Source organism: Rhinolophus sinicus, chromosome 18, assembly GCF_057876585.1.
Source record: "Rhinolophus sinicus isolate RSI-liver-muscle chromosome 18, RSI-T2T, whole genome shotgun sequence".
NCBI lineage: Eukaryota > Metazoa > Chordata > Mammalia > Chiroptera > Rhinolophidae > Rhinolophus > Rhinolophus sinicus.
The window spans coordinates 46020870-46036301 of NC_142518.1; the positions used below are offsets into that span (position 1 = coordinate 46020870).

Here is a 15432-nt window from a genome sequence, read left to right on the forward strand (position 1 = left end):
GCTTCAAAGTGTGTGTGTGTGTGTGTGTGTGTGTGTGTGTGTGTGTGTGTGTATGATTCTTCAGTAAAATATCATGATACATCATGTATAAAGCTTGAAACTACATTTCCCAAAAAGCCTTATCCTTCCGTGCTGTAAAGAAGGTTACGATTTCTATTGGTTGTTCAGGACTCGCGAGATTTCATTAATCTCATTAAAGAGCCCTGCCCAAAGCCATTTTGTTTTTCAAGGCTGTTTGCAAGGGTATTTGACGCGAAGTTGAACAAACCAGAAGCTGCATCTGCCGCAGTTCTATCTTCAGACTTCGGCTTCGCGATGTTTCCCTTGGCCAAAAATGCATTAAGTCGTCTCCCAGGTGAGCAAAAATTGTGCGCAAATAATTTCCAACTGCCTTTTATACATTTGTCCTCGTGGTCGCTCGTGTCCCTTCTCTCCACTTGCATCCCGACCTTCTAATTCTAAATGCTTAGTCTCCCACCTTGCCCCAAGCAATTGGGAAAATGTCCTTAGCATTAGCTTAATTATCCAGTGTTTCTGTTGCGGCTCACAGCTCTCCGTTACCGGAGTCATAGGCTACTCCTGCTTTTTAAATTCATTAACCTAACGATTTCAGGGAAGAACACGCTTGGTGGACACCTCTTATTAAGTAATTTCGTTAATTTCAGCTTTGGGGATGCATTTACCCAAAATAGAAGAGTCTTCTCTCCAATTCCTGTAATCGTAACGGAAGGAAACTAAATCTAGCTCTTCATCTGGTTTCATCGCTGGGAGACAACCTAAATGGTAGCCCTGCAGCTTTTATGCTATTTGTTGGTTATTAGTTGCCCCGAAAGCAACTGTGGTCACTTTTTTTCTTATCTAAGTTAGGCAGGTACAGGAACATTTTGAGACCAGCATTGAGAATGCACTAGATTGGAAAGAGAAAAATCGTTTCCATGCTTGATTTGCACTCTAGGTGACCTTGAGTAAAGTGAACAGTATTTTTTTTTTTTTTGACAATGAAAGTGACCATAAGCAATTATCATTTAGTTTCTTTAGCTATCTTATTTTTAGTTTACAGAGTAATTGGTGGTATTACTAGATTGTATTCTGAACACTCAAAGCAGCTTTGACAAAAACAAAAAAATACTTGCGTGACTGTTTTTTGACTGTTTTCTTGTAATCCCAAAGCCTCCTCTTTTAACTCTTTAACATAGGAGGAAATTATTTAACCTCTTTGAACCTCATTTTCCTCCTTTTTAAAATAGGAGGTTAGTAAATAAAACCTACCTCATAGATATCTTGAGGATTATATGAGATTACCAATAGGTAGTAACTAAACCATTTCTTGTCACAGAGGAGAGATCTGAAGAAATCTACTTGAGTGACCTGAGTGTTGAGATGTTTCAGAATTGTTTGGTAATCTTAATTTCTTTGTCCTTTGAGCAGGTAGGGCCTTGTTGTAACTCAGAAAAGGTTTTGTTTTTTTCCTGTTTTTGTTTTGTTTTTCAATGGGGAATTCACAAACTCTTTAACTGCTCTAGAGCAGAATATATTATGAAATGTTTGTAAATCTGTTCATCCCAAAGGTGAAAAAAACTTAAGGACTGCCTTAAGAGAAGAAACCATTAATGGGCAAATAACTGTCCTGAAATAGCACATTGTGTCATATAGCACGTTGTATCATAGAGCAATCTCGCCCATTCACTGGCACTTAAGAATGTAATTATATTCTTAAATGCCAGTGAATGGGTGAGATAGCTGTTTCATTAATATGCTTTCCATTAGTACATACTTCAGTACCTTTTTGAGGCCCTAAAACAATAAGGATCTGTTACCTAGATTGGAGGGAAATTAAAAAAACAGCTGGAACGAACAAACGAAACAGAAATAGACTCAGATACGGAGAACAAACTGATAGTTGCCAGATGGGGTGAGTGTTGGGGGGATAGGTGAAGGGATTAAGAAATACAAATTGGCAGTTACAGAATAGTCATGGGGATGTAAAGTGTTGCATAGGGAATATAGTCAATAATATAATAACTATGTATGGTGTCAGGTGGGTTCTAGACTTCTGGAGGAGAATACTTTGTAAATTATATAAATGTCTAACCACTATGCTTTATACCTGAAAATAATATAATATTGAATGTCAACTGTAATTGAAAAATAAAAGATAAAAATAATAAAAATGGAAAATATAAAAGAAAAAACAACAGCTGGAAATACGCATTTTCCAGTCTTTGCTCTTTCCCAAGCCCTCCTAAGTGCCTCCAGAGGCAGTTTGAAAACTCTACTAAAATAATAGTAAAAGCAGTTTTAATGTCATTCTGCTCAAAAACCTTTACCTCTACCAAAAAAAGTGGCCCTTCATGATCCTTTCTAGTTTTACCCCCTATTATCTATACACCCTGTCCTTGAACCAAATGAAATTCGTTTTCTAGTACACTGGGATTTTTCTCTCTGCATTTTTTCAGATTCCCCTTTCTCACATCTACAAAACCAAATCCTACCTGCTATTCAAAGTGCTTAGCTAGCATTCTACTTCCTTGTAGTATAGTGATTTGCCTACATGTCTGATATCCTCTAGACTGGAAGGTACCTGACGACAGGGTCTGTGTCTTACACCTTTTCACATACCCCATTTCTTTTAGCGTTGTGATTAGTAATTTTTTTAAAAGTCAAGATTAGTATTTGGAGGGTTTCTGTTTTGTAATTTTAAGGTCATAAACATTTACTGTGCTTTAATTTGAAGTTTATTTTGAGTTTATTTACCCTTTATGTTGTAAGTTGTTGATCACTGCTAAGTAAATAGTGAAAATTTAGGTCATAAATACTGAAATTAATGAATAGGAGGTTATACAAATACCAATTTGTAGTGAATGTTACTGACATCACCTGTTCTTTACCTCCCCCCAACATTTTATTACGAAAACTTTCAGACATACAGAAAAGTTGGAATAATTGTATGAAAATCTACGTATCCACCACATAGATTCTACAATTAACATTTTGCTATATTTGTTTTATTATGGATCTAACCATCTGTCAATTCATCTAATTTTTGTTGCCTTTCAAAGTATGATACTTTTAGCTACAATATGGTTTTTTTTTTTAACATTTTATTGAACTGCATAGTACTGTAAAAGTTAACTTCGTTGGCTTTCAGGATTGGCAATATCAATTACATATGTTATTTTTTCTGATAATTCTTGAATATGCTTCCATATATATATTTTTTTCTTTAAGCTCGAAGTATTCAGCAAACAATGGCAAGGCAGATTCACCAGAAACGGACACCTGATTTCCATGACAAATATGGTAATGCTGTTTTAGCTAGTGGAGTCACTTTCTGTGTTGCTACATGGACATATGTAAGTACTATTGATTGATAATTTCTGGTTTAGATTTTTTTATTCCCATTTAGCTCATGTATTTAAAATGTTTTTACATGGTGGTGTACATTTCTAGTTAGGAGGGACTTGAGAGATTTTGTAATATAATCACCCACTCAGTGCAGGAATTTCTTTCAGCATTTAGCATTCATCCATCATCTGTTCGTAACATTTCCAATAACAAGTTGTGTACTAGATCACAAGGTAGCCCTTTCCATGTTGTATAGCTGTTTAAAAGGATCATATGTTGTGTTAAAATCTGCCTCTATATTCTACCCATCATTCCATTGCAACACAGAAATTCTGATCCCATTTCCATGTATCAACCATTAGATGTTAGAAAATTGCTATGTATCCTGGATCTTCTCTTTCAGATTAAATAAGCATCCTTAGTTCTGTCAATCATTTGTGTTACATCGTTTCCAGGGTTTTCTCCATTTTGGGTCACTTTCCTTCATTTGATTAGTTTTTCTTCTAAATTCTGTTCTCAGAGCTGAGTACAACAATTCTGAAGGATGAGCTACTTTGTAGCTTCCTTTCAATAATTTAGTGGGTTTTTCTTTGCATCTTGCATTTAATAATCTACTTGTCACTACTTGCTGGTTAAAAGTAGGAGTCTTGATGTTATAATAAATACATAAATTGATTTTAAAAGATATGAATTAACCCTTGCCTTAATAAACAAAGACACTTTATTTTTGGTTCCTGAAATCAGATATACTATTAAAATAAGTGTGTGACTTAATCAGAAGAGTAAACAGATGTTGAACAAATGTATAATCTGGGCACTTTTGGAGGTGAAGTGCTCATTCATGAAGGGGTATTACAAAAGTACTCTTTGGCAGTATTTAGGTAGTTGTGGTTGAGTGAAGCAACATTTTGAGGAGATAGTATAAAAATGTGAAATGTAAACTTGAGTTAATTAAATAAAATGAGAAATTCAGTTCTTCAGTTGTACTAGCTACATTTCTGTTGCCCAATAACCATATGTGGCTAGTGGCTACTGTATTGCCCAGTGCCGGTAGAACATTTCCTTCATCTTGGGAAATTATATTGAACAGCATTGCTCTGAGAATTAGGATAGTAATTAGGTTTGCTGACATGGAGGGCTCTATATCCCAGGTGAGTTTGTGTGTTTTTAACCTATAGAGCAGAATACCTTTGTCGCTTTTAAGAAATAGTCTTTAAGGGAGATCGGACTCTGGTTTAAACATACATAACTGACAGCATTTTAATTCTTACAGACAGCAACACAAATTGGAATAGAATGGAACCTGTCCCCTGTTGGCAGAGTCACCCCAAAGGAATGGCGAGATCAGTAATCATCCCAATTGGCATAATACTGAATTGTTTCAAAACCAACTCATAATTGATGCCAAGTGAAAGCACTATGTAGCCATTAAAATATGGCATGATTGAAGAAATAAAGTGCATTTGAAACCTTCATTGTAGGTTTGTTTCTTTTGTGAATGAAACCAAGCTTGATCACTTTTCATTTATTTAACCTTTGTGTTAATCTTAAAATCTACACACCATAAAACTTTTTAAATAGCTTTTTTTAAAAAAAAAAATTGGGGAATATTGGGGAACAGTGTGTTTTTCCAGGACCCATCAGCTCCAAGTCAAGTCGTCATTTTCAATCTAGTTGTGGAGGGCGCAGCTCACTGGCTCATGTGGGAATTGAACCAGCAACTCTGTTAAGAGCTCACACCCTAACCAACTGAGTCATCCGGCTGCCCCAAATAGCTTTTCAGTATGAGGTAGTGTGAAAAGAGAATTTGGCTCACACCTGGAAGTCGACTTTTTAGTAGGCTGAAATTATAGTTCATGAATAACTGATCACAGTTATTTTAGGTCATCTTTGAGCTAAAATTCAGATCTTGGTTATGCCTACTACTTTCTACCTCCCATTTATTTTTGTATTTGGAATTGACATTATTAAGTCATTTTTACCCCTGCCAAGAGAATTTAGGGTGCCATCAGACCTAAGGTAAGAGTGGTCCTATCAAATATATTCATAGGATGTCTGAAGACTAGCTAGCCCCTTGGTTCCCTTGGCACATTTATCTTAATTAGACCTTTAGATTTTTCAGCATATTTATTTGTGATGTTTATGATGATATTAATGAAAGGACCTGTCAAATACAGTTTTTCACGTATCTATAATCAGTGACCTCTGCTAGTGACTTTCTGTAATTATACCAACTTCCCTTTGGATTTGTGGATTATTCTGATTTCAGTATGACTGACATTGTATTTTATATGTAAGACATTAACTGAAGAAAACGTGATATCTACGCCATATGCTTTATTACTTCCTTGGTCAAAGGCTATAAAGTAAGCCTCATGTAGTAGTTTGTTGATGGAGCTCAAGGAAGCAGAAAATGGAATTTTAGTCGAGTATTTTTTTTTTTTACTCAGCAAATGTTTTTATTTTATTTTATTGCTTACACCGGCAATTTTGTGACCACAACCACAGCATACAGCAGAATTAAAGTAGCTCAGAAATGAAAGAAACTAGAAGCTCATAATCCAATCATCTGTCCAATATAGCTGTCCCCACTTATCAGCACTTTCAGTTACCCAATGGTCCAAAAATATTAAATGGAAAATTCCAGAAATAAACAATGCCGATGTTTTAATGCCATTCTGACTAACAAGATTAAATCGCGTGTTGTCCAGCTCTGTCCAGCCTCAGACATAAATCATCTCTTTGTCCCTGCTGTACCTGCCCGCTTTTCCACTAGTAGCCGTTTTGATTGTAAGATCCCCTGACTTAGTCGAGTATTCTATCTATATTAGCTAAATTAGAGATTTCTAAAATTCATTTATGTGATACTATTAGCAGTTAAGTGGCTCATAGGGATCTCCAAATTTACCTGATGTAGATAAGGATTTATACTTAAAACGTTTGAAATTTTTTTACTTATTACATGAAATACAGGCATACCTTGGAGGTATTGAGTTCCACACCACAATAAAGCTAATATCACAACAAAGATCTCAAGAAACCCCTTTCTTTGCTCATCTGTAAGAAGCAACTCCTCATCCATTAAAATGTTACGAGATTGCAGCAATTCAGGCATATCTTCAGGCTCCACTTTTAATTCTAGTTCTCTTGCTATTTCCACCAAATGTGCACGTACTTCCTCCACTGAAGTCTTGAATCTTCTCAAAATCATCCATGAGGGATGGAATAAACTTTTTCCAAACTCCTGTTATGCTGATATTTTTACCTCTTCTATGAATCACGAATGTTCTTAATGGCATCTAGAATGGTGAATCCTTCCCAGAAGGTTTTCAATTGGCTGCCCAGAACCATCAGAGGAATCACTATCTATGGCAGACAGAGCCTTACAAAATTTGTTTCTTAAATAAGACTTCAAAGTCGAAATTACTCCTTCATCCATGGGCTACAGCAGGCATGAAAACTATTAACCTTGTACATCTCCATTACTAAGCAGTAATATTTTGAAAATCTTTTTGATCTGAGCAACGACATGGGCTTAAGATATTCAGTAAGCCATGTTGTAAACAGGTATGCTGTCCAGGCTTTGTCCCATTCAGAGAGCGCACAGGCCTAGTGGATTTTGTATAATTCTTAAAGGTCCTAAGATTTTCAAATGGTAAATGAGCATTGGTTTCAAGTTAAAGTCACCAGCTGCATTAGCATCTAACAAGAGAGTCATCCTCTCCTTTAAAGGCAAGCATTGACCTCTAGCTATGAAAGTCCTAGATGGCATCTTCCAATATAATGTGTTTTCCTGAAAATAAGGCTCGGTCTTATATTAAGTTTTGCTCCAAAAGACGCATTAGGGCTTATGTTCAGGGGATGTCAGCCTGAAAAATCATGCCAGGGCTTATTTTCCGGTTAGGTCTTATTTTCGGGGAAACACGGTGTATTACAAATGATCACCACTAAAGTTAACATCAAACTATTGCTAGTATTAAAAGCAAAATTTATTAGCTTCAGGTGTACAAAGCAACATAATAGACATTTACACCCCTCACAGTGATAACCTCCCTCTCCCAAGCTACTACCCCTCTGACATCTTATACAGTTGTTACAATTGACTATCTTCCTTATGCTATACTCCACCTTCCGTGAATAAATCTGAATATATATATACACACATATGCCCTAACTCCAACACACTCACATAAAGATTATGAATTTAAAAGCATTAATTAAATACATGTATCATTTATGAATTAAATTTTTTTGGAGATCATTTTTCAGTGGAGGGATGAAGGCAAGCTCGCAGTTCTGGCATTTACATCTGGAGTTAAACGCTATAGTCTAACAGAATTACATTAATTTCACGCTGGGAAAGACAACTATGGCGAAGATGATTTACAAGGAGCTCTGTGGTACTTCTTGGCTGGAGATTAGGAATCTACAGATGACACAGGTTTGGGTGGGGTTTTTGTTTTGTTTCGGTTTTGGTGAGCTAGGGGAAGGCGGCTCTGCAGCACCAAGGGATTTGGTTTTGTTTCGGTTTTGTCGAGTTGAGGGAAGGCGGCTCTGCAGCACCAAAAAGAAAGACTTCCTCCCAAGGCTACGCGTCAGCCAGGGGACACCAAGGGGTGGGAGAAGCTTGACTGCAGTTCTCGCGTTCTCATTCACGTGACTCGTCCCTCTCTCCGCCTCGCCAGCCCTACTTCCGGTCTGGCATCACCCGGAAGTGGAGGGAGGGAGGGAGGGAGGGAGGGAGGGAGGGGTAAAAGCGGCCCGCCCAGGGGCGGTGGGGGGGGGTTGAAGGAAGAGAAGCAGCGGAGGGAGGAGTTGCCGCCGCCGCCGCCTCCGCCACCGCCACCATCACCACCACCCGCGCAGCTACAGCCACCGCCACTTCTATGACCTCTTTCGGTTTGTAAGATTGGAGCCCGCGCGGGTGGATTTGTCGCTGCCACGGGCTGCGTAGCTCCAAAGGTTTAACCGTAGGACAGAAAAACCAGGTAAGTCCTGTATAGGCTTCCCGTCGTCCCCTTCTACTGGAGAGGTGTTCTGTACTGTCAGTCTATACTACCGAGTGTGGCGAGAAGGTCATTCTAATCTGGGGCAGTCTCCAAACTCACTTCTTCACAACTCCAGTATTTACAACACTCATGTTTTACCTCCCTTTACAGAGGTTAGAGATGGGGAGATTAGGTCTGGACCTGTGTCACTTTCTTGTACCCTCCTGGGGAAGTGTCTTGATCATCCATGGCCTATGTTATTGCCTAATTAATTGAAGGTACAGGTCTGTGCCCGGTATTGGAAGTCACGTAGACTGATCACCATTATTAATGAAATAATACAACAAATTATTTTGCTGCTTCTCTCGGTCTGGGAGCATAAGCTAAACCGAGAGAAAGCTCTTGTTTCTATTTCGTTTTGTTTATTCTGCCCCTTTCCTAGTAAAGTTACTCGCCATCCTTGTTGCACCCTGTGGCATCTTTATCTTTGTCACTTTTTGTTGTAGACGGTGAGGTTATATTAAGCACTGACAACTCTTACCGTTTCACAGGTCAATATTTTTCAGCATCTCATCTTTGTTTTAATTACAGCCTCTTCACCTACAGTACTATGGTTTTGTATTGAGACTTAAAATGTGTGCAGAACATTGAATTAGGGGATACTGAGGTATGGGAAGTGGTAGAGGGCACCCACAAGGAATAGGCTAGAGTCCTTGGCATCAAAAGAGTGTGTATTCCAGTTAGTTGAGTTCAGTTATGAATACAGTGGGTTCTAGCAGCCCCACTGATCAAATAACTAGGCTGCTTATCTCATCCTTTTTAAAGGATATTTTGAACTGAGATACTATTTTTTTATCGTTCAAACTTTCTTGTGTCTACAGTCATGAGATGAGAGGGTTTTCTTGTAGAGGAGGGTCTCAATGTATTAGGAAAGACTGATGCACCCTTTTAATCTCACTAATATTGTGTATTAGAAACAGAAAGTGTTATGACTTGCAGGGAAGAGAGCATATGAACTGGGCATTGAAAAATGGATAGGATTTAGCTTTGTAGAGTAGGGCAGTCCAGGTAGAAGAAATAATGTGAGCAAAGGCCTGGGGACTAGAAAGATGCAGGATATCCAACAACACATTGTACGTCACATTCTAACACAGCCACATCTTCCAAGATTTTACTGGTTAAAAGAAAAAATATATATAGAATACAAAACTGATAAGCTTACAACAATATCCAACTACCCTCCAGCCAATAAAAAAACTTATATAGAGAAAAAGTCATGAAATGACAAAAACTACAATTAATGTACGATATTGAATTCTAATGTAAGCTCCTATCTAGAAGAGAAAGATGTAAAGCTTGCTGTATATACTTTAATGCTTATTGAGTGGTGTGTCAAAATATAATTTGGAATCATTATTTAAATTGCTGGGAATGAAGAACAACATTGTCTAAAGCCAGAAGCTTTTCCAGGTTTTCCCCAAGGAATTTTTGCATTTCTTTTTCTCCTTCAAATTGATTTTTCTGCTGGTCTGCTTAACCTGGTAGAAACTATTATTTTCCCATCATAGTCTTAGAAAGCTCTTGATTTGTGGCCTCTAGGTAGTGTTAGATTAAACACTAATCCCTCCAGAAAATAGGTGAACATCTCTTGTCTCTAATGCAGAAGGTTGTTTTTCTTTGAAAAATGCATACAGAAGCAGTAAAATTTGTTTGAAAACGAGAGAGACAGAGAGACGCAAAAATAACCCCCAACTACCACACTACAATCTTTATTTCTGTGAGGGTTCTGAGGCAATACATTCCTTTTTTATAAATCCTTGTTATAAATGATTTTATGTGTATGTATTTAAAAATACTTGGCAAACTTTAATCAAGAGTTTTGACATCCCAATGGGTGAAAATAACTTCATTTGATGGTAAAATAAATTGTGAGGAGGGAGTAGTCTGTGGTGATACAGGCAGTGGCATAGATGAGAAAAATATCTGTGAGTTTTGTCTCAAAATTTTCTCTATTCGTCTTTGTTAAAGGGCAGTACAGCATTTAAATGTTTCACAGAGTTTTGTTTTTAAACAGTGATTTTCTTAGGACATAAATCGAGATGGGGGCAGGGAGCAGGGAGCGGGGAGGCAGACAGGAGAGACAGGCAACAGTCAGACCTATTCAGTTCAATTTACCATCCCAGCAATCATGTTTTTTCACTTACCAATCTGTCTTCAGGTTGATTTAATGTGATATAACATGTTTACTTGCTGAGCTAGAATGACAGGAAAAGTTATCACAAAACTTTTAGAATGTTTTTCGTTAAAGTTAAAGGGTAGGATATTTCTGGTTTCATAAATGTTTCTAGTTTCTCCATCACTGTTAGAAAATTTAAGTGATTTACTCATCTTTGTGGGCTCAAATGTGTGCTATATTGGTAGATTACATCAGTTTTCACAGATACTTTTCTTGAAGGAAACGACTATAAAATATCCCCATATTGAACCAATTGGTTTCATTTTGTCCCATGTTTTCTGTCCACATTTATAATTATACAGCTCAAGTATTTAATTTTTTAACCTGTTTTCACTTTATAATTCTCTAGTGTAGAAGTCCATCTTTCCAGACCTATAATCAGAAGTGCATGTTAACAATTTACTAATTGAAACACGTGGGTTATTTAACATCTTAGGGAAATTGTTTTAACCTGGCCATTTACCTGAGTTGATCTGTGAAAATTAAAGTTTTGTTTTATGCTGTTCTAACTGATGCTGGTCTGGGTTGTGCATTTGATGTCCCAACCAAAGTAGATAGGGAGGCAATAATACTGGGATTACTTCCCTCCCCTACTCCCACCTGAGAGTTTGCAGAGCACTGTATAGTTTTTGGAATAATGAAGAAAATGGTTTCTGCTTCATGAGTGTTCACCTGAAGCACACTACCTGCCACTCTGGATAGGAGAACATTAAGAGTGCTTCTGTTAAGACCTGAAAAACTGTCAACAGAGATATAAGAATAGACAGAAAGAATTCCACAGTGGAGGACCCTCTAAAAAAATTCTCAGGACTATTTAGAATAAATTTGTATCTGACCTCTACTGTCGTGAGGATACTTAAGAGCTGATCCTTGAGCTAACAGAAAAGCTTACAGAGACCTTAGTTATATAGTTCCAAGTATAATCTCCTTTGTTGACTTACACTTACAATGGTAGGAAAAAAGAAGTTTTCTAATTTTCTTGGTGATGATAAAATTATTTGCTCTAAGAATTTAATTGAATTATTAAATTAATTATGATTAACTTAATAGTATTGCATTAATAATATAAAGTATCAAACATTGATTACTAATGTATTAATTATATTATTAAAACACTAATATTAATATTAAATTATTTGTATGCAACTAGTTTCATTTTGTCCAATAAATGCTTTCTCTTATTTTACTGTACCATTTTCACTGTTAATTCTAAATATCACTTTTCAGTTCAGATTTATAGCCACAATATCTTGGTGTTAATTTCTAATCATAACTGTAAGTGCATTTTTTTAATTAGCAATCAGATTGGTGTTATATGTCTTCAGGTATTGTCCATCTAAAGCGGTGTTTTATCTTGCTCATCTTTTTCTAGCTAGGTGATAATAGGATTAATTTTAGTCATGTAAACCTTTGTAGTCTTCAGATAGTTTTAAAGCCTTAAATTCATTGTATGATGTTGGATAAAGGAATAATTTATTTAGTACAGTATATTATTTGACTTTAAGTGTCAGGGTATGATTAGGATTGCCTAAGAGTTTGTCTACTGTATTCTTACAGAAATAACCCACAAATTCCTGTTTCTTAACTTTAGGGCAAGTGGTAAGTCATGGGATCCTGAATCTTTTACTTTTTTTGTTGTCATTGTTGTATAGAAGTGAAAGAAATCAGTACCATTCCTCTGTCTGGCATGAAAAAATAAATCTGGTAATTTGTCTATTATTTGCAATTGGGTAAGAGTTGACATATTCTTTCATAGGGCCAAATTTTATTCCTAGACCTGACAAATGGCTAAACTGAGATTTAAAGAGAGTCAGTCTGGCTTCAGAACCTATGTTCTTACCTAACAAAAAGTAACTATATTTGAAGAACATAGACATTTGAGCAAAATTAGATCTATTGGAATTAAGTTCCTTGTTTGTCCTAAAATGAGAAATGCTCATTTCTCTGCTTTGAAAGTACGAATGAGCAAATTGATTTGATGATTAAAAATTAAAGTTTTGGTAGCTCAAAATTTCCTTGGTAGTTTCAAACTAAATTCAAAAGTAAGAACACATTGTTTTGTTTTTAGTTAATTACATTATTTTAAATATATGCTAAAAGACCTAATGTTTAAAATGGTGTTAGACTTATTTGTAGTCTCAGAATCTCCTGGGAAGAGAAAGGAAATGGTTCATGTGTTTTATCATCTTTACAGTAAGCACATCTTTGAACTTGGCAGATTTTGATATTTATAATCATATGTTTAGAATTTAAATTGTACAAAAAGAATATGCAGTAAAAGTTGATAAGCATAAATTGGAACATTGCTAGTTACATTTTCTGTACTAATGGATATTATTCTCTTGATAATTTTAAGGCATCTTAATTAACTTCACCATTGTATTGTGATGTGCTGTTTTGGGTAGGCAATACTATAACACAGGATTAAGAGTGGGGTCTGTGGCACCAGACTGCCTGGGTTGTAATCCCACCCAGCTCCTTTGTTTACTACTTGCATGACTCTAGGCAGATTTCTTACCTTTTGTGCCTCAGTTCCTTCCTGTTTCTAAAATGGTAGCAATAACAGTACCTACCTCCTAGGATTGTCAGTGAGTTAATACATGTGAAGCCCTAAGAGCAGTGCCTGGTAGGTAGTAAACACACTAAGTGTAGTTACTATTATTATTTTAATCCTTATTGTAAACGTAGTTTTAACAACTTGTATAATAAAAATTTTAATTATAGTTTTGCTGTACTATAGATTTAGTAGACTACAGGAGCAATATACTAATCAATCAGTACCTGCAAGCAATATTTAATTTTTACATTACACCACAGAAAATGGAAAACTAAGACTGGGAGGGTACATTAGCCTATAGTACACCTACAGTATGCTGACATGGCATCTCAAAACTCATTATGACAGCTAGCAACTCATATCACTCTGATGTACTCATTCTACTTCTCTATCAATCTGCTTGTATAATTAGTAAGCTACAGATTCTGGGCCATTGAGATTTTCTAGATTATTTCACTAATTGCCAAATGCTGAACCATACTTGTACTGAATGATTTCTGAAATATAAAATGTAGGCAATGGAAAAGGCTTTATTCATGTCTAACCTACTCTGTAAAATAGTTACATTCTTACAAAGTTATGTAAATTGAATTTTTATAATAAATTACATCAGCACTCCAATTAATAAATGTTTATTGCGTGCTTGTTGTATATCTAGTGTTTATGTAGGCCCTGTGTGATATGCAAAGAAGCATAAGACATATGCTCCAATGTCTAGCCAGAGAAAGATGTCTAATACCAAACAACTACAGAGAAATTAGGTACTAAACTATGATGTATATTCTAAGAGTATTCAAAATTAAAAGAGAAAGTGAGTACGAGTATTTGACATGTTTCATGGAGGAGTGGGAATTGGGTTAATTTACTCACGCAGCAGTTATTTGAGAGTAGCTACCATGTGCAAGGCTCTTTGGATATCATTGTGAACACAACAGATATATGGTCCTGCTTTTTTGGAGTTTACAGATAAGAGTGATATGATAAGATTTAAATATGTGGAAGAAAACATTCTAGGTGAGGGGTCCAGTCTAAATAAAGTCATACAAAGAAATGGCAAGCATGGATTGTATGGCAGTGAGGGCACTTGCCTGATTGTAGTAGAGATTGTTTTGTTGGGGAGGAGTATTGAAAGTAATAGTTGTGGGCCATCTTTGGAGTGCTTTGAACAGCTATTTAAGTCTATGAGAAGTGGGGTGGAACAGTCTTGTGGGACTGAGCCCTTAACCCATGAGATGTGACCTGGAGAGGTAGATAGTGCCAGAATTAAGTTGTAGGACACTCAGCTGGTGTCACAGAGAATTGCTTGGTGGGGGAAAACCCCCATGCATCTGGTGTCAGAAGGGTTGTAAGTGTAGTAGTATGAGAGTAAAGGGGAAGTACGGGAGGGACAATAGGGTTTTTCCAATACTGTCATCTTTTGAATGCTTTGAACAGCTATTAGGTTGATACAAAAGAAATTGTAGTTTAAAAGGTTAAAAGTACTTGCAAAACTGCAATTACTTTTGCACCAGCCTATATTTAATCTGTGTGGAATTCTTTTGGATACCCTTTTTTGGAGAGGGCTAGGAGCATGGACTTTGGAGTGATATTTTGGAGTCATACTGCCTCAGTTTCATTCCATCTCCATTTTAATTTGTTTCCTGAGTTTAGTATTAAGTTTTCTTAGTGACACAACTCTGTAGGCAATAAAATGACATTTATATAGAGCAGCTGGGGTCAGTAACCCTAGTAGCACTAGGTAACATTGGAGAGCAATGTACACATGAAGTGCTAGTGGCAAGTCCAAGGAGAGAAGTCAGGCGAAGTAGGAGGTGTTAGGCAAGGAAAGAAATACATTCTGTAATGGTTGGTAGAATGCCGTCAGAAATGTCTTCAAGCAAAATAATATATTTGCCCTTGTTTCCAGTTGTGTTTCTGTAAGAATAATGTTGTTCTTTTGTCCAAAGATGAGGAAGACAAACTTAACTGCAGTTATTTGACTTGGCCATTTGAGGACTACCAGTGGTCGTTAGTTTAGATTCTGTTCTGTGTTTGAAGCATCTGGTCAGTTTTAGATTATCTTCTATATTTGAAGCATCTGGCTAGACCATTTGTGTCCTAGTTTTATGTAGTACCTAAACACAACTTGGTCAGAAGCTTATGTAGTACCGTGTTTCCCCGAAAATAAGACCTAGCCAGACCATCAGCTCTAATGCATCTTTTGGAGCAAAAAACTGTAGTAAAATAAGACTGGGTCTTATATAAGACTGGGTCTTACATACTATAAGACCAGGTATACTATAATATAATTAAATATAAAATATAAT

General features: G+C 36.5%; 2 protein-coding genes across 4 annotated transcripts in view; both read left to right on the plus strand.

The window, feature by feature from the left end:
- Window positions 1–203: 203 nt before the first annotated feature.
- On the plus strand, window positions 204–4820 carry COX7B (cytochrome c oxidase subunit 7B). Its single transcript, XM_019716371.3, has 3 exons — window positions 204–355; window positions 3229–3353; window positions 4619–4820. Exons 1-3 carry the CDS (start codon window positions 316–318, stop codon window positions 4694–4696), a joined length of 243 nt encoding a protein of 80 aa, XP_019571930.1. The 5' UTR covers window positions 204–315; the 3' UTR covers window positions 4697–4820.
- Window positions 4821–8141: 3321 nt separating this feature from the next.
- ATP7A (ATPase copper transporting alpha) overlaps window positions 8142–15432 on the plus strand; it is a 122764-nt gene continuing 115473 nt past the window's right edge. For all 3 annotated transcript variants that reach the window (XM_088795214.1, XM_019716367.3, XM_088795215.1), the window contains exon 1: window positions 8142–8333. The gene's annotated coding sequence lies outside the window, so the exon portion shown is untranslated. The remainder of the gene's footprint in view (window positions 8334–15432) is intronic.

Bases quoted from the DNA above. Each gene is read 5' to 3' on its own strand.
- COX7B (XM_019716371.3), top strand. From the start codon at position 316: ATGTTTCCCTTGGCCAAAAATGCATTAAGTCGTCTCCCAG. The intron at 356-3,228 runs GTGAGCAAAAAT...TTTTTCTTTAAG, and splicing joins TGCATTAAGTCGTCTCCCAG to CTCGAAGTATTCAGCAAACA. The intron at 3,354-4,618 runs GTAAGTACTATT...TAATTCTTACAG, and splicing joins GTGTTGCTACATGGACATAT to ACAGCAACACAAATTGGAAT.